The sequence below is a fragment of the Microchirus variegatus genome (assembly GCF_963457635.1).
Source record: "Microchirus variegatus genome assembly, chromosome: 5".
Lineage (NCBI taxonomy): Eukaryota > Metazoa > Chordata > Actinopteri > Pleuronectiformes > Soleidae > Microchirus > Microchirus variegatus.
This window is the reverse complement of record NC_139806.1, coordinates 28,962,053-28,985,264: the sequence shown is the minus strand read 5'-3', so window position 1 is coordinate 28,985,264 and position 23,212 is coordinate 28,962,053. Positions and strand designations below refer to the sequence as shown.

Sequence of the window (23,212 nt, the reverse complement as noted above, 5' to 3'; positions counted from 1 at the left end):
CACAGCAAAGTTCTTCTCCTCACACACAAAGCTCTTCATGACCAAGCCGGTTCCTACCACACAAACCTTCTCAACATCCACACACCTTCATGTAGGCCTTTGTTCCTCAGACTCAAACCTTCTCTTTCCACCACAGCACAAGAAGAAGCACCAAACGTTGGATGACAGAACTCTAAAACCTACCCCTGTCCTCTAGAACCTCCAATGGCTCCCCATCCAACAACACATCCAAGTTCTTCTCCTCACACACAGACCTTCTCAACATCTCAACACTCTCTCCTTCTCTCTTTCTCCACCACAACAGAAGAAGCATCAAACGTTCAGATTCTGATTCGCTATTGATGTGAAAATGATGTTGATGTTCTCTGCGATGTCTCAGAATGTTCTTATCGTGTGATTTCATCTTCATTTGACGAGATTTTAAAAAGCACTCTGTGGACACAAATGTTCCACTGTGACTTTTACAAAGCAATAAAAACTCATTAGGTCTGCTTATCAAACAGATTAACTCGGTTTAATTTAATCTAATCTTTGAAACGCCCGGTCAAACAGATGGAATAGAGTGGAGTGGGAAGAACAGAACATGTAGATGTAAGTGAAATAAAGGAGGAGGAGGAGGAGGAGGAGGAGGAGGAGGCCTCTGGTACACATAGTTCCAGATGCCTATTAGTGCTGCAGCTGCAGCTGAACATCTTGAGTCAAATAGTCCCAACTTGAACCAGGTCCCAGAACTGTCCGACCAAACCCATGCCAAGAGTAGAAGTATGAACTATTTTGTTGACAGATCTGATGAATACCGAACTTGTGTAATGACACTGCAACAAGGTCCTATTTAAATGTAATGAGCCTGGCTGTGCGTCCTTAGCTTGTGTCGGCCGTGACGCAGTGATGGGAGTTTGTTTTTAAGACACCAAACCTGACCTTAGCGAGAGGTGTGGAGGGGTGTACTTTTGGTAACGTGACAGGAGAAATCCACCGGCCTCGCTCTGTTCTGCCTCCTTCGCCGTGTAAACACTGCCGTGTCGCTCTATAAATAGCGCTAAAAGCCCTGGGGCAGGCGAGCCACAGCGAGGCAGAGGCAAAACCAGAGAAAAACACACACACACACACACACACACACTGTGACAACACCAATAATTCTGATTCTCCACGGTGCTCATCTGCCTGAAAGAGCAGCGAGAAAGTCTGCTCACCTGTGTCCCATTTCCTGTACTTCGTGATACAGTTGGAACACGACTCGACTCTTCTTGTTTCTTTGCTTTCCCATCAGTCATATTTCCTGGTACCTGAAGATGCTATGATGACCCCGCCCGCTTTGAGGAGGTACGATGACGTAATGGCAAACGACGAGTCGAGTTGAGTAGAGCTGAGTAGTGCCAGAACTGTGTCATGGAAAATTGGTGCCGTAAGCTACAGGTTCCCATGGTCTCCGACCGGTGTACTGCAGACAAGGCGAGAACCAGAGGATCTGAGCAAACGTGCGGATGCTTGAGGAAGGAAGTTCTCTAAACCCGCGTTTCCCTCATGGTACAGTTCGGCTCTTCATGACCAAGCCGGTTCCTACCACACAGACCTTCTCAACATCCACACACCTTCACGTAGGCCTTTGTTCCTCAGACTCAAACCTTCTCTTTCCACCACAACACAAAAATAAGCTCCAAACATGGGATGACAGAACTCCAAAACCTAACCCTGTCCTCAAGAAACTCCAATGGCTCCCCATCCAACAACACATCAAAAAATCAATCAGACCTTCTCAACATCTCAACACTCGGTGTACTGCAGACAAGGCGAGAACCAGAGGATCTGACACTTGAGGAAGGAAGTTATCTAAAGCTGCGTTTCCATCTTGGTACAGCTCGGTTCGGTGCAGTACAGCTTCATTTGGAATGGTACAGCTTGCGTTTCGACTGAGAACGGTACCTTTACTTGGTTGGCCGTGTCGTTGTACCGGTGCACCGACAACGAACGTTAACCAAAGCTACACGACTGACAACAGAGCTATCTCCACCCACACCGTACCATAACTCTGGTACCCCAAGGGAAGGGTACCCAAAAATTGAAAGGTTGGAGTTATTTTGTACGAATCCTAATGGAAACGCAAAACAAATACGTACCATACTGTAATGACCTGTTCTACTCGGTGGAAACACGCCTTAAAACGGGCACAAAGAACGTGGCTAACCAAACCTCAGATCCACTCCTGAGCGATCAAACATCTCATTCCCAACAACCGCAGTCAAGTCAAGTCAGGTTTTGTGGTTTTTCCAAAGATCTTGAAGGCCCAACAGTTGAGAAGGTTAAGACTGCAAAGTTCATGCTAACGTTGCTGGATTGGGTTGAGGTCAAGGTCTCTGTGAAGGTCATATGAGATTTTCTTCACCGTTTCACAAAGTTTAAGAGAGTCATTTCTTCATAAGTTATCTTCAAAAGTCTAGTTAACCTGCAGCTAACTCCTAAAGATGGCTATGATATCTGGTTTGTTTTTTCCAATATCAAAGCTGGTCATTTCCCGTCTGGAATTGTGACATCTTTGGTTTCCGGATGGCTATAAAAGCAGGAAAGTTTTCTCACTTCAAGCAGTTTACGACTTTCGCCTGACTTTTTTATATTCACTTTTCTTCCTGTAACAAATTTTATGAACCCTACAGACACTAAAAATGTCCTCTTTAGACCCCTGCATGCTCAGGTTTAGCATGAATTACACTGCATATAAACTTACCGTGGGTAGTAGCATGTATTACGTTTTTTTATACTATCATTGTCTCTTCTTTTGGTTGTCACACTATCTCATCTTTTTACTCGACAGTGATTATCGACCTCTTTTGTTCTGTACAAACTCAGTGTTTCTCACCCTGACTATACATGTTTTAAAAATGAAATTACTAATGACAATAGCAAATGTATTAATTTAGACTCTTTTGATATGACTTAATTTTATGCATGTTGTTTTAAACCCCAACTGAGTCCCCAAATTTAAATTTTTCAAGCCTTTTTTTAAAGATTTAATTCTTTGCCTGTTCAACAAACCATTATGTGTTCCAGAAATGGCAGTCACAGTAGCAGCTACTCTTGATTTATATCATGAAAAATCACCTTTAAATGTGGGTCACCATTTAGAAAAACCCTGATTTAAAACATTTTCTGCCCAAAAATCAAGTCCCGATCCATTTCTGGGTCCCTACCCCGTGTTTGAGTAAATCTGTTTGAATGTCCTATAAAACATGAATATGTGCAGCTCTGGTTCGTCGCTGTCGTCGTACACAGACGGGAGTAACACACACACACACACATATGCTCTCCAGTCCATCCATTCCCATTAAATCCCGGTGATTCAGTGACTGAATGACCCAGGCATAAAGGCCCCGCGCCGGCAATAACCCTTGAGATGATCCCGACGCGCTCAGTCCATTCCTCACGCCCTGTCTTCATACCTTGGGTGATTTATCTCTTGTGCGACACACACACACACACACACAGCTGAGCGACTTTCCAGTCCTCCGCGGAAGGTAGCGCTTAGTGAAAGGTTGGAAGAAAACGTGAGGGGAAGTCTTGTTTCTTTTCCAAAACAACTGTCGGAGGAAGAGGTCGCCAGGTGGATGTAATATTGTCATCGTGACGCCTGGGACATTTTTCCAATTTTTGACTTTCTGTTGTCGTGGCTGTTGTTTTCTGATTTCTTTAACCGTCAATCTTTGCTCGTGGTATCCTGTTTTATTTTCTGTGTGTGTACCTTGTTTATTTTCTACTTCCTGTCCAGTTTTCCCACTTTAATTAGCCCCAACTCCCTAGTGGACGTATGGTGCGTTCCAATTGTCAGATTTCAGCAACCGTTTCCGTTGTCGTGGTTGTTCTTTTGAGTTTTCTTTAACGTTTAATATTTGCTTGCTGTTTCCTGTTTTATTTTGTACTTCAACCTTGTTTAGTATTACTTCCTGTCTTGTTTTCCCTCTTAAATTAGCCCCGACTTCCTAGTGGACTTATGGTGCATTCCAATTGTCGAGGAAAGACAGATTTCAACAAACGCTTCCGTTGTCGTGGTTGCTGTTTTCTGTCAATCTTTGCTTGCGGTTTCCTGTTTATTTTGTACTTCTTCCTAGTGTGTGTACATACTTCCTGTCTTGTTTTCCCTCTTTAATTAGCCCCGACTCCCTAGTGGACTCATGGTGCATTGCAATTGTTGAGAAATCTGGATTTAATCCAGATTACAGATTTTGTTGCAATTTAATTCCAATATGGTTTAGTCCCATTGAACAAGTTCAGATGCATATATCTCAGTGACTTCTTAACTTCTTAGCGGATCAATCTGAAATTTTCAAGAAATCCCATTATCGTGTAATGGGCAAAAACAGTAAAAATGTGTCCCATTTCTCCATCTAAACTTTGCGGATTTGAACCAAATTTGGTACATGTATGCAGGATCAGACACTCTACCATTATACTAAATTTCATCAGGATCTAATCCAGATTACAGATTTTGTTGCAATTTAACTTCAACATGGTTTAGTCCCATCAAACAAGTTCAGATACATACATCTCAGTGACTTCATAACCAATCAACCTGATTTGATTGTGATGGGTAAGCGATCACCCAAGTATGTTCCCATTCAAATTTGGAAATATTCTGCCCACTGATGACATCACAAAAAGCAATTTATTTTCAAGAAATCTCTTTCAATGGGCAAAACAGTAAAAACATGTCTCATATATCTATCAAAACTTGTCGGATTTTAACTAAATTTGGTATTTGTATGCAGGATTAGACACTCTACCAGGCTGCATTTACGCTGCTCTTACATGTCTGATTATTTCTGACAACCTGCTTATCTGATATCTGATAACTGGCTAACTCATGTAGAAACAAACCCACAGGTTTGGCGGGGCAACTGAAGGAGCCAAAACAGAAGTTGTGTTATTACGAAATTTAGAACACCACACCTTGGTTTGAGGTGGAAAGAGAGTCATTTGACCGTAGCTGGCGCACCGTGAAAGTATGAATTGGCTTGAAGTGAATTCGAGGAGGTTTTTCGAGGTAAAAAGTTAAAGGAAAAGTAGCTGCAGAGACGGACTTGGCGAGCGCCGAGTGTCATAAATCCATTCTTTGTAATGACGGCACAGACGGTCGCGTTTGTAATTTAAAGGCACTGGAGATTAGTCCTCGCACCACGCTCCGCTGACCGAGCTGAGCTGAGCGCTCGCTAATAAGTGCGACAGAAGGTGTTTTCCGGCCGCCGCGGACGACGTTCGGAGCGAGCTGGCTCGCTGCACTTTCCCATTTGCTCTTTTTTTATGCGAGGCTCTCATTCAGGGTAATTTACAACAGTCGCGGCGGCACAATGAGGTTCGGCTCCGACGTTAGAAAGTGAGCAGAGGGCGACATGAGGGTGAACCGAGTGATATTTCATCAGAAATCCAGTCAGACTTGGTTCGTGTCAGTTGAGGAATTTGATATATTTTAGTGATATGTTGACGGAATCAGTGGGTAGAATCTTACCAAATTTTAGTAGGAACATGTCTATGTATTACAAGGAATTCAGATTGATCTGTTGAGAAGTACCAAATTGAGAGAGTTATGAGTTTTGTCCATTATAAGAGATGGGGATTTTGTTGAAAATGTTATATTTTTGTGGGTAGAATCTTACCAAAAATGTAATCTCCTAGCCATTTCAAGCCATTTTTAAAGACATAATTCAATGCTGTTGCCGGTTTTTATTTACGTTTACATACATACGTTTTCATCCCGAGTTGAAAAATGTGTGTTTTTTCCCATGACTGACTGATTTTTTCCAGGTATTCCTGGTTTTCCAGGAATCACAGGAATCCAAACTCGTGGAACACATGCTCATACTGCAGGCTATAATATAATATAATATAATATAATATATAATGATAATAATACTGATAATAATAATTGAGGAATGTAAACCCCAGCTGATTCATGACACACACACACACACACACATATATATATATAACAGCTGGTTCAATGTGATGCACAATCACCGCGCTGTTATCAGTTAAATTCACAATTCCATTATCTCGCTCTCCCGCCTCACAGAGGAAATTGATTTCTGTTTCCATGTCATTGGGAAAAAATATACTGATCTGGGTCAAATGTTGAAATGTAAACAAACGTATAAAAAAAAGGTATAAAAAAATCGAACATTTTGATGTTCTTTTTATATACAACAATAAAGTTCCTCTGCATCAGGCCCTTTAAAGTGCCCGACAGCTGCTGTAAACAATAGTGGATGAGTCCAAAAAAACTGGGCTCATATTCAGACTCAAACTTCTCTTTCAGCCTCAGAGAAGACGTCGCAGCTGAGGCCTCTGTGAAGGACAACTGGAGCTGATCCAGACTTCACATGATCACATCTGATAAGGCAGGGGCGGATCACATCCTCTCAGGGTTTTCAGATACACCACTCCATCGGCAACAGGAGGTGGAGGAGGTGGCCTAGCCCAGCCCCACCTGATTAGCCTGAATACAATTTGGACCGGGGCCCAGGCTGAGTCCGGTGTCATGTTCTTGGATAACAGGGAGAAGGGTCAGCTGGAACCTGTGCACACGAGTGTGTCACAACCCACCCACACACACACACACACACACACACACACAGCCGTGACCTCACAGAGGTCAGAGCAGGCAGATTAAACTGGCAAATAAAAAAATAAAACACACATCAGGTGACTTCAAATGTCCAAAAACGTTCAGTTGTATTTCTGTCATTCAGCCGAATTTTGTTCAGTGGTAATTCAGTCATTCAGTGGTATTTTGTTCAGTTGCATTTTGTTCCATGGTATTTCAGTCGTTCAGTTCTATTTCAGTCATACTTCAGCCGTTCAGTGGTACTTCAGTCCTTCAGTGGTATTTCAGTCCTTCAGTGGTATTTCAGTTGTTCAGTTGTATTTCAGTTGTTCAGTTGTATTTCAGTCAATCAATGGTAATTCAGTCGTTCAGTGGTATTTCAGTCGTTCAGTGGTATTTCAGTCGTTCAGTCATATAGCTCGTTCAGTCGTATTTCAGTCGTTCAGTCATACGTCAGTCGTTCAATCGTATTTCAGTCGTTCAGTTGTATTTCAGTCGTTCAGTCATATTTCGCTCGTTCAGTCGTATTTCAGCCGTTCAATCGTATTTTAGTTGTTTAGTGGTATTTCTTTCAGTGGTATTACAGTCGCTCAGTGGTATTTCAGTCGTTCAGTCGTATTTCAGTCATTCAGTCGTATTGAAGTTGTTCAGTGGTATTTCTTTCAGTGGTATTTCAGTCGTTCAGTGGTATTTCAGTCATTCAGTCGTATTTCAGTCGTTCAGTGGTATTTCAGTCGTTCAGTCGTATTTCAGTCGTTCAGTGGTATTTCAGTGGTATTTCAGTCGTTCAGTGGTATTTCAGTCGTTCAGTCGTATTTCAGTCGTTCAGTCGTATTTCAGTCGTATTGAAGTTATTCAGTGGTATTTTTTTCAGAGGTATTTCAGTCGTTCAGTGGTATTTTTGTGTCTGTGTGTTTGAGTTTTCCAGACTCCATGGACGTGAGTCCAAACTTCTTTTTTCTTTAACTGTTCAAAAACCTGTTTCCATTGTTATTCAAACCCACTGAGGGCGAAGCGTCGCTGTTCCAGGACAACGCCAGCTGCACACTTCAGCTGATTTACTGTACTTGGCGAACGCAGCACCGGTGACTCAGAGCAGAGAGTGCGGGGAAGAGCAGTCACAAGGCTACACTTCCACACACAGATCTGCTGCTGCTGCTTTCCACTTAGGCTCTCACAGTTGGTTTTGTCCGATTTATGCGCGTCTATAACAGAAATTAAGAGCCCGTGTTGAGGTGAGGTCACGTGACACATACGGTGTGCTGACGTTCATTTGAGATTCAAGCACTCGTAAATCTAAAACCTTTACTTGTCACATCTGCACCACTTTTTCGTGCCTGATACGATATCACATTTCAAACTATTTCAAAGACAAACGTTCGCCAAACATGGAACAAATATTCTGCTCCCAACGAGAAGAAATAAACAGCCCACACCATGACGCAGCTAAAAAGCTTAAGCTGCTTTTTATTCACATTTTTACTTAGTTATCCAACAGATATCTGATCCAGGGATTTTGCTTTGGTTTAATATTTATCTGTTTTTGTTTCATACAAAGAAAAGAAACCAAAAAAATTCAGCATTTATGTCATATTGACTTAAAACGGAGGCTTCATCCACATGTTTTTGATTATTGTTGTCATTATTATCATTATTATTATTATTATGCTGTAATTACAGTTGATATCGGTGTAATTTCATACCAACAATCTCTGCTGCTGCATGTATCAATGACACTGTTGTACTATAAACGTGTCATAACTGATTCAGAAATGTCCTGTCTTTCACCACAACCTGTCTAGGCACATCTGTCAACTCTTTGGTTTCTCTCTTATCTCGCTATAATATTGTAAACATTTCTGCTTTAACGTGGACAGAGACTTGAGATAATGTATGTTGTGATTTGGTGCTACACAAATTGGTTTAATGGCCGCGTACGTGTGACTCCGCCTCCGTAGGTGGCGCTGTATCTCCCTATAAGCTAGTGCGTACTGAATGGATTTCCTGTTGACCTTCACTCTGACTCCAGTCTGACTAAGTGTACACATGCAGGAGTAATCGGACTATGAATGGCATTATCCGGGTATGTTAGTCCGACTAAGACTAGCTCTATCTTAGTCTGACTAAGACTAGCGCTACCTTAGTCGGACTAGGATGACATTAAGAAAACGGAATTATTGTCTTAGTCCGACTAAAATTAGACTCATTTCTTGTGACATTCAGAAACTTACAAACTTCCTGTTTACACTGACACACAAACAGTGGACCTGAGAGGTCATGTGACTGACACACACACACACACACACACACATGAATGCTGCTGAAGTGTGGACTCGTTTAAAGGCACAAAGAGGAAGCAGCGGAACCTTTAAAGAGTAGCTGGAGGCGCTGCACATGGCTGTGTGTGTGTGTGTGTGTGTGTGTGTGTGTGTGTGTGTGTGTGTGTGTGTGTGTGTGTGTGTGTGTGTGTGTGTGTGTGTGTGTCTGGTATTCCTTATGTTGTGGGGACCTACACTCACATGACGGGGTCTTGTCTCCCTTATGGGGACAAAAATCCAGTCCTTCTAATAAAAGAGTTTATTGCATTTTAAGGTGGAGATGGTGAAGTTAGGGTTTGGGTTAAGGTCAGGGGTCAGGGGTTAGCATTTCTGTATGTGTGTGTGCGTGTGTGTGTTCATGCTACAGGGGACAGATAAAGAGGGCTGCTGGCCCTTTAAATGCTAAGATGGTTGTCCTGTGAGCTGCAGTTTTTGTGCCTCTTCCGTTTCCTCTCTGTCTCTCAAAAAAGATCACAGAGCATTTACAAGTGAACCCGAAGCGACCTCACACACACACAGACACACACGTATATAAAGCACACACACACACACACACACACACAGAGGGATTGTATCCCGTCTTGTGTCAATGTTACAAACGCAGTGAGGTCGCTGTTGCCAAACTCTTCCAAATAAATAAACACACGCGCACGCACACGCACGTATGCACGCGCGCACAGGTTGATCTGACAGTTGCAGCCCCTCTGCTCATGTGCACCTACACAGGTACACCTCTCTCTCTCTCTCCCTCTCCCTCTCTCTCTCTCTCTTTCTCCTCCCTCCTTCCTTCACTTACTTTCTTGTTGCGGCTCTCCGTGCTCGTGTTGTGCATCTCGGTTGCCGGAGCTGTGCAGGAGCGGAGGAGGTGCAGGAGGAGGAGGTGGAGGTGCAGCAGTGGATCTGCACAGGGAAGGAGAAGGTGGAGGAGGAGGGTGGAGGACCACCTTTACAGCCACTGATCCAGGATCTTCTTCCCCCTTTTTCAGTTCATATCCGCAGCGACGAAAGGAAATAAAGCAACCTTTTTGTGTGTGTGTGTGTGTGTTGCCTCTGTGAATCTGCTTCTCTCTCTGTCTCTTTCTCTGTATATGTGTGAGTGTGTAGATGTGTGTGTCTGTGTGTGTCTGTGTGTGTGTGTGTTGTTGCCGTGTGTTGGAAGGGCTGGGCTCTCTCTCTCTCTCCGCTGCCTGTTCCTCCTCCGCCTCTCCCTTGCTTGTGACCCCACCCTGCGTCCCCACCCCTCATCTCTCTGTCAGTCAGGAGCTGCGCAGCCCTGCAGAGAAGAAGAAGAAGAAGAAGAAGAGGAGGAAGAGGAGGAGGAAGAGGAGGCCTGACACTGCTGTCTGCAGGCATGAGGAGGAAGAAGAAGAAGATAGCAGCTCCACACATGCATGATTATCCTTCATATTCCACCTCCTTACATTCATGCTGCTGCTGCTGCTGCTGCTGCTGCAGCTGAGAGCAGCAGCAGGCTCACCATGTCACCTTACTGACGTCATCCAGCGGGCTAATTGAGGACACTAAGGCTGGGTGGGGAGGGTGGGGAGCGGTAGACCAGTGTACACACTCAGTGTGCAGCAATGTGTTTTATATAGAAGAGGAGAAAGAGGAGGAGATGGAAAAAACAACCACACCTTTATAATAAAGCAGTGGCACTGATTGTTATTCATATTTAAAATGTCAAGGAATAACAATATTGTCATGATCTATGTCTATGACAGTGTTTTGTATAAAAGAGGGAGGGAGGAAGACGGAAAAACAACCACACCTTTATTCTAAAGATGTGGCAGTTATTCATGTTTAACATGCTTTTTCAACAGGAGTTTGTATACTGTTTAGAAAATAATTCAAAAAAAATCTAATATATTATATATGTATATCTGTCTCTAACAATGTGAAGATGGAAAACAACCACCTGTCTAATACAGCTATAATAAAGTGTGTATATTCTGGCTTAATCATATTTAAAATTGTTACAGAGACTAGAAAATGTACATAATTCAATAAGAAAGGCAACAACAACAAAAAAAATATAGATATTTTCTAAATGTCTATAACACTCCTCTATTTTCCTGCTTAATATATATAATAAAACGAGCACTCATTCATAATAAAGCATCGTAAGGGTCGTTATTGTTGCTTAATAAAAATAGAGAACAAGAGTATTTATTTGTCACAAACAACTGAAAGAAGAAAAGCAAAGATATCATTTAAATACGTATATTATAAATACCTATCCATCTGTAACACAGTCACGCCTCTACTTTTCTGTTTTATATACAAGAGAGGAGATGGAAAACAATAATTAGAAGTTTTAAATAAAGTTTATACTTTAAAAAACAGAAGCAAATGCCACATATAAGAATACATTAGATACAATAGCTCAAAACAACAACAATCAACAACATAACATCCATTTTTCTTTCTATTTCTGCACTATAAACAACACACGTGCCTCCATTTTGTCAAGTTTGTCGTATTTTTATTTGTTTTATCAATTTAATGTATTTTATTCGTCGTTTTCTTCCTGAATAAACCATCAAAGGTTTAGCTTCATTCATGTGGCTCATGTCTGATATCCTGAACTTCATTTCCCATGATCCCTCCCGTCGGAACCGGAAGTACAAAGAGGAAGCATGCGAAGGTAAACAAATCTTTAAGCTAGCGCAGTGACGCGCCGTTAAAAGTATAAATAAAATAGCATACATTGAAAACACGGGTTTAATTTTAGACAAATTACCATGCGGTCGCAAAATATGAGTTAAAAGTTGTAATGCGTCGTTTAGTTCGGTGACGTAAGGCATGGCTGTTGTCATGGAGATAGCTGCAGAAGCTAAGCTAACAGCGGCAGCTCTGTGTAGCTCAGCTTTACGTTTGAGTAAAGTCACGTTTTTCATCATAAAACACGTCAAACTACACGTTTTCGCTTATTTATCGACATAAAGATGACGTTTTATCTTGTCCATTTGCTGTGAATGGTCGAATTCATCGACCAGGGACCAGTTAATTGTTGAATTAAGTAAATTAGTAAAGATAAAAAAAAGTTAGCCATTTAATGTGGTTTGGTAATGTGAGCTGCTGTTCAGCATTATTTTGTGAATAATGCTACAGAAACACATGTAGTGTACTGTTGAATAAAACAATATATATCAATAAATACGATAATTTTACATATTTGAGCCTTTAATTCTCAAAATCAATCCCAGAGGAGGTTATTTATAAGATTACTGCACCTGGAACTGGTTTAAAGGTGAACACATGCAGAGTTTAGAAAATATACTGTATAAACAGTAAATATACTGATAATGTTTTATTTTCTTCACATTAGACAAGACGGTTATTATTACTTAAGTTATTCACTTATCCACTTATATTTTTGGCTAAATTGATTGATTATTTGATTGGAATTCCCATGCTCCACCATGTCAAATGTAAATACTGGCTACTCAATTGGTTTTTCTTTGCTTTGTGTGATTGTAAACTGAATATATTCTGTTTTAATACCCATTATGTGACAAAAAAACAACATTTAGGGAAGTAAATCTTGAGCTTTGACACCTTATAGACCCAACGAGAGACATATTTTGCTCGTTTTTGTCATTTGTCTGTTAGCTGTAGCTTTAAAAAATGAAAGAATGCTGTTGCACTGTTGTGTTTGTACCCTTTTCCATCTCTTATAGTTAATATTACAGTCAAAATTCACTGTGTATGACACCTGATGTTTCTCTTGTGTTAAATTGGTCAGAGTGAGCCGACAGGCCTGCGAGGATGGTCCACTGCTGGAGGAGCAGGAGACGGAGGGTCAGCGGCAGCTGCACAGCCTCCTGTTGCAGCAGCTCCACACCGACGTTGACTTCGAGCAGTGAGAATACATACACACAAAGATCACACGCACACCAAGTCGTAAAAAAAATGGCATATCACTTTAGGGTGACCTCTGTTTTTCCAGATGTGTGGCCAAAAAGAAGTGTTTCGCCCCGGCGGCGCTCTATCGGCCGTTTGGCGACCAGGCGGCCGGCGTGAGGAGCTTGTCCCAGTTCCAGGCCCTGCAGGACGGGGAGAGGGAGCTGGCCAGCCTGCGTGAGCTGGGCCTCACTGAGGCAGAGATCCAGCTGTGGCGGAGCAGAGACACACCAGAGGCGACAGAGAAGGTAAAAACCTGCTGAAACCTCCTAGAAGTGATCATTTGTGGTTGAAGAAGGCATGTAAAATTGAAGGCACTTAACAGAAGGCTTACCGAATAAAATACACAAATTCTTGAATCTATTTCCCTGTTAAACAACCTTTTCTGACCGTTTGTAAACTGCTTTCTCTCCTGGACCAAACTCCATACAGAAAATCATAATTTTTAGCTCATGGGGAGACAGGAGCCTCTCGTCTACTGCTGCATATTTTCATATATTTGTGTCACTCAGTGACACAGAGTTTTCAGTGACACAAAACTTTATTTTCCAGTCAGAAAAGGCTCTTTAATGGAGAGTAAAAGTAGTGATCATGTTCTAACGATGTCATAGACTGAAGTAGGTGTATTTAAGGGGTTAAAAATGAGCCTTTTCTGCCGTGTCAGTGTCAGAACCTCCTAAAAACACAGCAAACTCACGTCTGACCGCTGACCTTGTGTCCACGCAGTCCCACGGTGTGTGCGCAGCTCCGGCGGCCAAGCAGCAGCGCCTGCAGGTGATCAGAGACAAGATCGACGCCAGAGACGAGCTCCTGTCCCGCCCCCAGCGCTTCGCCGCCAGCCAGCCGCTGTCGCGCCGCGAGATGGAGATAGAGCGATCGCTGTTCCAGGGCAACGACCGCCTGGGTTTCCTCACCGCGCTTTACCATCGAGGTACGGAGAGTTATACGCAGTCTTATCCAGTGAGAGCAGCAGATCTTTACGATGATTCCTTTTTTTTTTTCATAATGAAGCAACAAAGTGGAGAAACGAGCTGCCTTCCAGTAAATGATTATCTTTAATTAAAGCTGTTTTAAAGCAATTCAAAAGGCAGATTAGGCGTGATAAAGGGAAGACGTAGAATGCTGTTTATAATTACAGTCTTTAAATTTAATCCAAACCTTTAAATCATAATGAAGTTGGTTTGAATTTCAATTTAAAAAGGTTTATGTTTTAAATCAAAGGCATCAAGATGCTGCAGAAACTTCTTCTTTACAAAGCCAGTGTCATAATGAGCTTTTATTTTGTTAGTTTGTGCAATCATGAAACTGGCAAACACTGGGTCAGGGCCCACAGATGGGTCACGGGAGAGATTCTTTGGTCCCTAAGGAACCTTTAAGTTAAGATTTGTGTCTATATTGTTTGAAATAACCTGCATAAAATGAAGTAACTGATTCAAATCGATATTAGGTTTTAGATAAATAGCGTTACATGATGCTCTTGTCATGATTTATGGTAAACGTTGGTGTTTTTCATGTGTGGAAACACGTCGATTGATGCTAATATCTTAATTTTGGATATGAATTAACGCAGGTTCTCTGCATATATATATATATATTATGGGATTAATATTACATGAAGAGGTGATGGTAAAGTAATTATTACCAGAGCTTCTACGTCATTTTAGTCCTGTCTACTTTTACCTTGGCTTAAAAAGGTCCATAAAATTAAATTAAATGACCCCAGCTAATGCTAATCCCGTGCGAAAACACCAGCAGGAAATATGTGCGGAAAGTAGTTTTCCCGCCGATTTTTCAAGCATGAAGAAGTGCTAAGTTTTGCACTTGGCCGACGGACAAAACTGCGGCAAACCTCGGGTGTTTTTCGGCAAACGACGTAACAACATTCCCAACAAAAAGAAGGTGGAAAGCACTTGTCAGAACAGTCGGAACAGGACTTCTGAATGCTTTAGGTAAGTGGCTATAGTTACGTAAGCACCTCACGAGGCTAGGTGGCTCGGCTAGGTGGTAAAATTATATTTCTCCACCTATTAATTTAAAACTAATCGCGGCATAATGTTGCTTAAGACATAAAAGTGTCTATTACCGCTTTAAAGAGTCAGAACAGATTAAATATTTTACCGTTCCGTTCTCCACAGATGAAGATAATCAGAGCAGCCAGCAGGGGGCAGTGTCCTCCAATCCGTTAGACAATCTGTACAGAGACGTTCTTCAAGAGGACTCACGACAGGAACAAACAGCTGCGTCATCATTACATACGTCAACACGCAGGACTGATTTCGACCAATCGGAGGAAGGCGCGACAGAGCGTCAGTCGGCGCTGAGCGACGCCACCACGTCGCAGCCGACTGCGCCGACCAAAGTTGAGATAAATCAGCCAATCGGCAGCCTGCGCGGAGCGGCAAAGGCGGGCTCAGATCAGCCGTTCACGCTCAGAGGGGAAATCGAGACGATCGCAGACGAGGAAATCCGACAGAATCGCGAGTCTGACGACGCGATACGGAACATTTCGAGGTTCCGGAGCTACCAGGCAGGAAAACCATCCAAGGTGAGGAACGACAGCGCCCCCTGGAGCCTATATCGTCTTTACGTCGTCTTCTCTCAAATTTGCGGAAAACACGCGTCGAGATTTTGCCAAATTTAACGTTGTCTTTGTGCAGGTGCTGTGCGTGAAGAACCTGAGTGCGCAGGCCTCAGTGGCCCAGCTGGTGGCGCTGTTCTCCAGGTTCGAGCCGGAGAGCGGGCCCGCGGTCGTTTACCGTCTGCTGACCGGACGACTGAAGGGTCAGGCCTTCGTCACGCTGCCCGGTGAGAAACGGCGCCATCGCCTGTGAAACGGGGGAACTGCTACGACGTCACACTCTTGTAACGTATTTATTTTCCCCCAGATACAGAAACGGCCCAGAATGCCTTGCGATTGATCCACGGATACCGGTTGCTAGGGAAACCTCTGGTGGTGGAGTTTGGCCGTGAGCGACAGGAAGAGGAGAAAGTGAAAGAGACGACAAAATAAAAGCATGAAACAAACACGTTTTATCATGAAAACAACGTGGATCATGGATGTGAGTTTGAATTAATTTATTTTTTATAAATAAAAAATTGCATTATTGGTCAAATTTTAGTTGTTTATTTGTTTTACACCACCATTGTTATTATAATACTGTGTTTAATATAATATAACAATAATAATTATTATTATATATAATAATAAAAACAAAAATTACATCAGTAAATCATAAGGATAAACATTTAAACTGAAGATTTAATGGAAAAATACAATAATTCAAATTAACCTGTGGCCCATGTAGATTTATATTCGTTAATCTAGTTCAGGTATATATTTTAATTGATATATTATATGACACATTCAAAAATAAATGTGTATGGGTTTACAACAGGCAGATAAGCAGATAAACTTCGTTTTATTCATCATAAATGTTTTTTTAAATGCCTTATATTCCCTTTTCTTTTATTTACCTAAGGTTATTTTATATTTTTATGACTGAATAACATTGAGCTTTAATTCATAATATCAGACAGAGTCAGTCTAATTCTTCTTGTGGACGCTAGATGGAGCCCTTCACCCACTTTCAGCTGCTTTTCAGCTTAGTGCAGTTTCTAAAGTTCAATAAAAACTAACAATCACAATTTTAAAAAATCACTATTTATCATATTTTCTTTCATGTCAATGACACTTTTTATGCCTCAGTTTATTTTCTCTCTGAAAAATCGCATTTTTAATGTTGTTTTAAGCTTTTAAATTAAGAACTATCGCGACCAGTAATTAATGACAACAAAATAGGTTTTGTTTATAGGATTTTAAATTTTTTGAGTTAATTTGAGCCTAAAACCCTTTATATATTATGATTCATATTTTTGTTAAAGGTTTAAAAACGTGTAATCAGTAATTTCCTGTGCCTTTTTTATTACAAATCTTTATTTATTACATTACATCGTTTGCTTTCAGATGTTTAACCTGTTTCCTCCATGACAATCCTTTGTTATTTGGATTATTTAAGGATTATTCTGTTGTCTTTCTTGTTTGTTTTTCAAAATAAAATTATAGTCTCCTAGTACTAGATCATAGACTTTTCAATCGCTTAATTAAAGAGGGAGCACATCCTAAGTCAATTTTACATTAATATCCACTTTGAATACTTGATAATACTTGAAGATAAAGTTGTGGTTTTTTTAGTCTGGTGTTTGTTTTTCTCTGCGTTGACTCATCTGCTCTCGCGGTCAAAAACTCAAACTTGTGTTCGCTTTTCTGACCCAGACTCCAGTTTCTCCTCTGAGCTGTCGTCACAAACGTAACCTAAAAACACGGCAGATGCCGACGCAATCGTAGCAGAGCAGTGACTGAGGTTTATATTTGAATAAATGACATCATTAAGGGCTTGTACACTGCAAAAATATTCTGAAATCGAATAAAATGTAGAAAAACAGACCAAAAACTGGGTAAAAAATCAAGAAAATTACTAAACACAAGCAAAGAAATCAAATAAATCTTAAAATAAGCTGAACTATATGATTGAAACCAAGTAAGTTATTGTTTCTTAAGTGCAAACCTTACTTGTTTTTAGTTTGTTGTGCTCAAAAACTCAAATTTTGCACTAGAAAAACACAAAATAATAACATTTTACTTTAACACAAACCAGTAGCAGTTAAGCAAATGGTTGTTTTGGTTTGTTACTGGTAATTAAAGCAAAGTAAGCTGTAATATCTTATTAAAACCAAATAAAACGTACTTGTACATGACTCATTTTTCTTTTTAGATCAAAACGTGAACAATTTCCCAGAAAAAGGCTAAATCAATTTTTGCAGTGTATGGAGTCCTGGAAAGGACAATAACTTCAAAATAAAATGGATTATGACCCCCGCTGATGCTGATTTGATTAAACCAAAACAATTATATACCAATTTACAGCTTGTGTTTTTACATTTACTATGTTATTTTACCTCAACTGCATTGCAAATTGTAAAATTTCTGGGAAATTGTTGTCATTTTTTGCCTAAAAGTAAAATAACCTGTTCAAGGGAAATGTTGTGCTACAAAAATAATCAAATTTTACAAAAAAAAATCTAATCTAATCTCTAGATCTTTAGATATCTAATCAAAAAATTTGTTAGATAAAGAAGTAGAAATGCAAAGGTTAAAATTCTTCAATTGTTTGCGGTTTTGTCCAGTTTTTGTCCAGTTTTCCCTCATTTTAAGTCACTTTACAGTGAGATTTGTAGATTATTTTTCCTTAAAACTGGAATATTGAACTGAACGTAAGAATATGTGTGTGTGTGTTATCTGACCCAGTTTGTCAGTGTTGCACTTCAGTCTCACGGTCCAACTGGGAGTCAAACTCAAACTACACATCGATCTTCTGTTTGTTTTGGGTCTTGTTTGCCTTCAAGTTCAGGGCTGTGATCATTTTCCCATCGTGTGACACACTCACAGTCTTTATATAGACATTTTAAAAAACACTTATAAAGTGTTTATGGTGTAAAAATTTGAATTTTGTAGCAGTCGCTTCACAAATTGGACTTAAAAAGACACCTGAATGCAACACAACCCATATTATTAGTTTCATCCGTGTATATGAATACAGTGACGTACGTGAATAATAATTGATGACGTGCAACACTTTCATGTATGAAATATTTGCCTTTATTTCCACAGTAAAAAACTAAACATATTTGTGTTTAAATCAACTTAAGTGTAAAATAAAAAGAAAATAATAAAAAAAACAGTAAAACACAATAAAACATTTTTTCGCATCGGGCGTCGTCGGGTGGATTAATAATCTCTGGGCTGATAAGTGCTAATCTAACTGAGTTTCAGGTGATACTTGACGCGTAATCGTGAGAACTGAACGTTCAGATCAAACATCAGGTTTTGCTTTTTTTTTACTAATTTTGTCACATGTTAAATTAACCACTAACATTTGTTGTGTTCCAGTTGTACTCTTATATCGTAATTTCGAAGTTCCGAGCAAGAAGTTTCCCGTTGGATCACGGCATTAGGATTCTAAGATGGCTGCCGCTTGTGGACCAGATTAGCTCAGTATTTAGCGAACATAGCTAAGATGCTATCACCAAACACCTGAGTAAATCAGTCGTACATATAGTTTTGTGCGTTTTTTATACGTGTAACAAATACAGTGCAGAGCAACAATCAACTACTATTGCTAACAGTGGCTAGCTATTGTTTTTTACACAACCTATACACTGTAACTTCACAAATCAAAATGGTTGCCCATGATAGGAGCAGCTAAATTCGTGAAACCTGTGTCTTTTTATTGTCTGTCTCAGTTTATAATACATGAAATACACACTGTTTGTGTTTTTAAATGGACCAGATTAGCTCAACAGTTAGCAAACCTAGCAGGGATGCTAACACCAAACAAACCTGACTCACGTAGTTCTTGATTTAACCAGTGTTTTAGACAAAATATGTATTAACAATAATAATATCAGTGGCAGGATTCTCAACTCATCCGTGTGTGCTTGCGTTAAAACACATTTATTACTTTTATACGGAAAAAAAAAAACATCGTACAAGGCGTCACGTTTTTTTTAAAAGCACAGTCTTTCAGGAAAGATACAAAAACCTTGATGTTGTCTGGTCGTTTCAGAACATACATAAATACACTGAATTGATTTTCAGCTGTTGGACACGGTAAAGGTAGTGACGTCACACGTAGCCTGTGATGTCATATCCTGCCGCTGTCGGCTTCTTGGCGCCCTGACCTCCATGTGTACTGGAGTGGGAGACGTCGCTGGTCGTGCGTAACAGAGTCTGCCTGCTGGGCGCGTTCATACCGCCCACTTGCAGCGTGGGGTTGCGGTAGACCTGCGAGGTCGTCCGTATCCCCGTGCCGGACATTCCGGCTCCTACCGGGTATGGATACCCCCCGGCCTGTCGTCTCCTGCGGACGCCGTCCGCTTCCTCGCAGCACGACACGCACAGCATTCCCCCGCCCAGCATTGAGATGAGCGCTGAGGCCAGACCCACGTACAGACACTCCCCGAGCTCAAACTTCATGCTGGAAGGCACGTTTGGTCTGTAGAAGGTCTGGACCACCTCGTGGGTGGTCCACGCCACGGGTATGAGCGCCAGAAAGCCGGCGAAGAGGAATAATCCCCCGCCGGCTCCGGCCACGCGACTCTTTGCCGCGCCTGAGCCCTCGAGGCAAAGAGTGCACTGCATACCCAGAGCTGCCATGGCGATGGCGAGGAAGGACAACACCAAGGAGATGACCATGAGGGCACGAGACGCCTGAAGGTCAGAGGGCAGGGCCAGCATGGAGTTGTACGTCTCGCACTGAAAAGCGCCCGTGCTCTGGTAGACGCACTCCATCCACAGGCCCCTCATATTCGCCACGGCCGTGACGATGTTGGAGCCGATGTGGGCGGAAATCTGCCAGTACGGCAGCACGGTGGCCACCAGGGTTCCCAGCATCCCCATCAGGCCCAGGAAGAAGCCCATCAGCTCCAGAGCTGCTGACGCCATGGAAACGGCGCTGGAGGACACCCTTAAAGAAAACATAAGAATAAGAAAAGAACACAATAAATGTAAAATTGGATGTTTTCCAGGAGGTTTCTGTGGTTTTCACATCGTCATCCATGTCATACAATGTGAAAACTATCAGATACTTTGCTCACTTGCATTTTAACCCACTTACTAGCTTACAATTAGCCTCACAACAAAGATGGCAAGAAAAATGCCAAAATAAAACCAGTAAATTGATGTCTAAAGGTCAAAAGCTACAAATGACTTAGTCAATGTTGTTGTCAAGTTGTAGCTTTAGCTTAGCTAACTTGAACTAGGTTAGCTAAGATGAACAAGCAGCTAATTTTAGGTCTGGCTTTGCTAACTGCCCAGCAGGCTAATTCAATCAAACAAACAGACGCGACCCTCATGTGGAGGATGGAATAAAAGCTAAGCTAACTAGTGTTTTGATCTGGAGTGTGTGTAAATGATATGAAATATAGCCTATGTTGCCTTCTAGCGCACAAGCTAACAAGCTTTAGTGGTTTAGTGAACTTCCTAATCCGGTTTATTAATTTCTTTACGAACTAGCATTTAGGCTATATCGATGCAAGTGTCAGTGATGGTGGTTTGTGTATGTGTAGGCTATTTACGGGCCAAATTGAAAGATAAATAAAAGATAATTAGCCTGTGTTACTGCACAATGAGGAATAAATAGGCCATAATTGAAAGAATATGTTTAAAATATGTACATAAAGTGAATGTTCAAAATCTTAAATTTCAACACAAACTATTTATTTATTTATTTACCTTTATTTAACCAGGAAGGCCAAGCTAGGCAAATACAACAACACTGTAAGATGTGTTTTATTCTAATTAAAATGATTATTAAAGTTTTTTCTGTGGTTATTCATAAAAAAAAAAAAAAAGTCAAAATGAGAACTAAACTAAACTGATCTCTGGGGGCAAAGTTCACAAAAACACACACTCAACACAAATAAATCTGATAAGTCTGTAGGACATGAGGCAGGAAAACCCAACTTAAATAACCTCGTAAAAGTTACAATAACTGTTGTAAAGAGCGTTTAAAATTTAATTTTGTGGTTTATTTAATGCTCTTTTTGTGCCATCTGTGAGAAACCTTCCCCCACACATTCATGCGTTACCTGAGTCTGCTGCAGGAGATGAGGAGGACGAGGATGAAGGTGGAAAAGTGTGAGAGTCTGAAGAAAAACACACTTTTTCTTCCCGTTTCTGGTCGTATCGGAGTCAGATTCCCTCCTCACTCCTTGACATGGTCTCGGATTGTGTTTTCCTCTTCCTGCTGCTGCTGCTGCTGCTGCTGCTGCTGCTTTTAAATGCCTCCTTCTCCTCTGGCTGCATGAGGACCAAATGAAGCCAAAACAACACTGTCAGAGCATGTGCTCCTCCATAGGAAATACAGTCCTTTGTGTTGCACGGGGGTCACTTTAACCTCCTTTAACGCTCGTCTGTGTCCGTCTCAGATGTTCTGTCCCTCATCCAGACCTTCACCTCGCTGTCATCTGCACATGCACCGACTCTGACACTGACACATCCTCACGGGTTAATCATTCCCTCGTTTTAAACCCAAAAACTGAAAATTTGACCTTTGACACCAAAGCTCGGTCCCCAAATAACAACCCCCCCCCCCCCCAAAAAAAACCCTGTTTGTAAAAGATTTTCATGTTCATGTCCACTGCTAATTTCGACAGAGTGGGAAAAAGGAGGTCAGTAAATCCTTTTATGCGTCTGCAGAAATCCCCCACTCCTTAAAAAAAGAAAACCCAGCTCATATAAAGAGTTTCCTGTATTTTATTTTAATTAAAAATCAGTGAAATGCTGCGCCCTGAAGCGAGAGGGCGAAGACATGAGGAGAAGTGGTGGACATTTTCTTTCCATTTACATATTTTACTCATTAAAAAGACCATTTTATGTTCTTTTCTTAAGACTTTTCCCACACATGGAGAACTATTCCGACAACTTTATTACATTTTTTTACAGAAAATATCAAATTGAATTAACTTTTAACTTTATTTATTTTTCTTTCTTATGTATGACTTTTAGTAAATACTATATCATTTTAGCCATCTACTTGCACTTTAATTCCTCAAATATAATAAAAACCAAATCAAAAAGTGTAATTATAGGTAATTATTAATTATTAATTTTCTTGAATGTATAGTCAGCACAACCAGTTAATTTGCCAGTTTTTATACTTTTATACTGTGTTTTATTCTTTTTTTTTCACACAAAAACAATTTAAAAATCAAAGAAAATATTGTTTTCAGTGGCATATTTGCACAATTTGACACAATATATGCATACTATTTCACTTGTAATTCTTCAAATAAAATAATTAAACATGGTCAAAATAGTGCATATTCAACATGAAAACTCATCATTTTATGATTTAAGTACAGTTTTAGGTCATTAAATTGATAATTTGCCTTTTTTCGTGAACACTTTTTAGACTTTTAATCTATATTTTATCCGCTTTTTCATACATAAACAACGTAAATATCAAAAATGATCCTTTTGAATTACACGTTCCAGACTCTATACCAACTTATGTGCGGTCTGCCACAACATACTGAGAATTTATAGATTATTTAATGTGCTGTCGGTGTGTAAATAGACATATATCTATTTTCATATGGACAATTTTTCACTTGCAGTTCTTTAAATAAAATAAAAACACGGTCCAAAAAAGTGCTGAATCAGGTCAAATCCCATATTATATCCCATATCCCAATTTCCATAATTTTTAAGGCTTTTAAGTGAGAAAAATATTTTTTTTTTATTTATATATAATTTAAATACAGTTTTAAGTCATTAAATTGTTAAATTGCCTTTTTTCTTTGCAGTTTTCATACTTTTATACTGTGTTTATTCTCTTCATGT

General features: G+C 40.5%; 3 protein-coding genes across 5 annotated transcripts in view; 1 reads left to right on the top strand and 2 right to left on the bottom strand.

The window, feature by feature from the left end:
* Positions 1-10,040, bottom strand: part of klf8 (Kruppel like factor 8) — a 61,172-nt gene extending 51,132 nt beyond the window's left edge. For both annotated transcript variants that reach the window (XM_083890037.1, XM_083890038.1), the window contains exon 1: positions 9,704-10,040. In XM_083890037.1, the coding sequence (XP_083746163.1) occupies positions 9,704-9,739 (36 nt within the window). In that variant the 5' untranslated portion in view covers positions 9,740-10,040. The remainder of the gene's footprint in view (positions 1-9,703) is intronic.
* Positions 10,041-11,527: 1,487 nt separating this feature from the next.
* Positions 11,528-15,916, top strand: rbm41 (RNA binding motif protein 41). Of its 2 annotated transcripts, none has more exons than XM_083890529.1 (7): positions 11,528-11,551; positions 12,653-12,769; positions 12,857-13,058; positions 13,537-13,741; positions 14,946-15,355; positions 15,468-15,615; positions 15,702-15,916. In XM_083890529.1, exons 1-7 carry the CDS (start codon positions 11,544-11,546, stop codon positions 15,818-15,820), a joined length of 1,209 nt encoding a protein of 402 aa, XP_083746655.1. In that variant the 5' UTR covers positions 11,528-11,543; the 3' UTR covers positions 15,821-15,916. The 2 variants fall into 2 exon arrangements, with proteins under 2 accessions (XP_083746655.1, XP_083746654.1); XM_083890528.1 differs by having other exon boundaries at positions 15,696-15,916.
* A 3,576-nt stretch (positions 15,917-19,492) lies between these two features.
* On the bottom strand, positions 19,493-20,311 carry cldn2 (claudin 2; the record flags this gene model as incomplete). The annotated part of the gene is made up of 1 exon (XM_083889767.1): positions 19,493-20,311. One exon carries the CDS (start codon positions 20,309-20,311, stop codon positions 19,493-19,495), a length of 819 nt encoding a protein of 272 aa, XP_083745893.1.
* Between the last annotated feature and the right edge of the window lie 2,901 nt (positions 20,312-23,212).

Excerpts from the sequence above, each read along its gene's own strand:
- rbm41 (XM_083890528.1), top strand. Across the intron at positions 15,356-15,467 it reads AGGCAGGAAAACCATCCAAG|GTGCTGTGCGTGAAGAACCT; the intron begins GTGAGGAACGAC and ends GTCTTTGTGCAG. Across the intron at positions 15,616-15,695 it reads GGCCTTCGTCACGCTGCCCG|ATACAGAAACGGCCCAGAAT; the intron begins GTGAGAAACGGC and ends ATTTTCCCCCAG.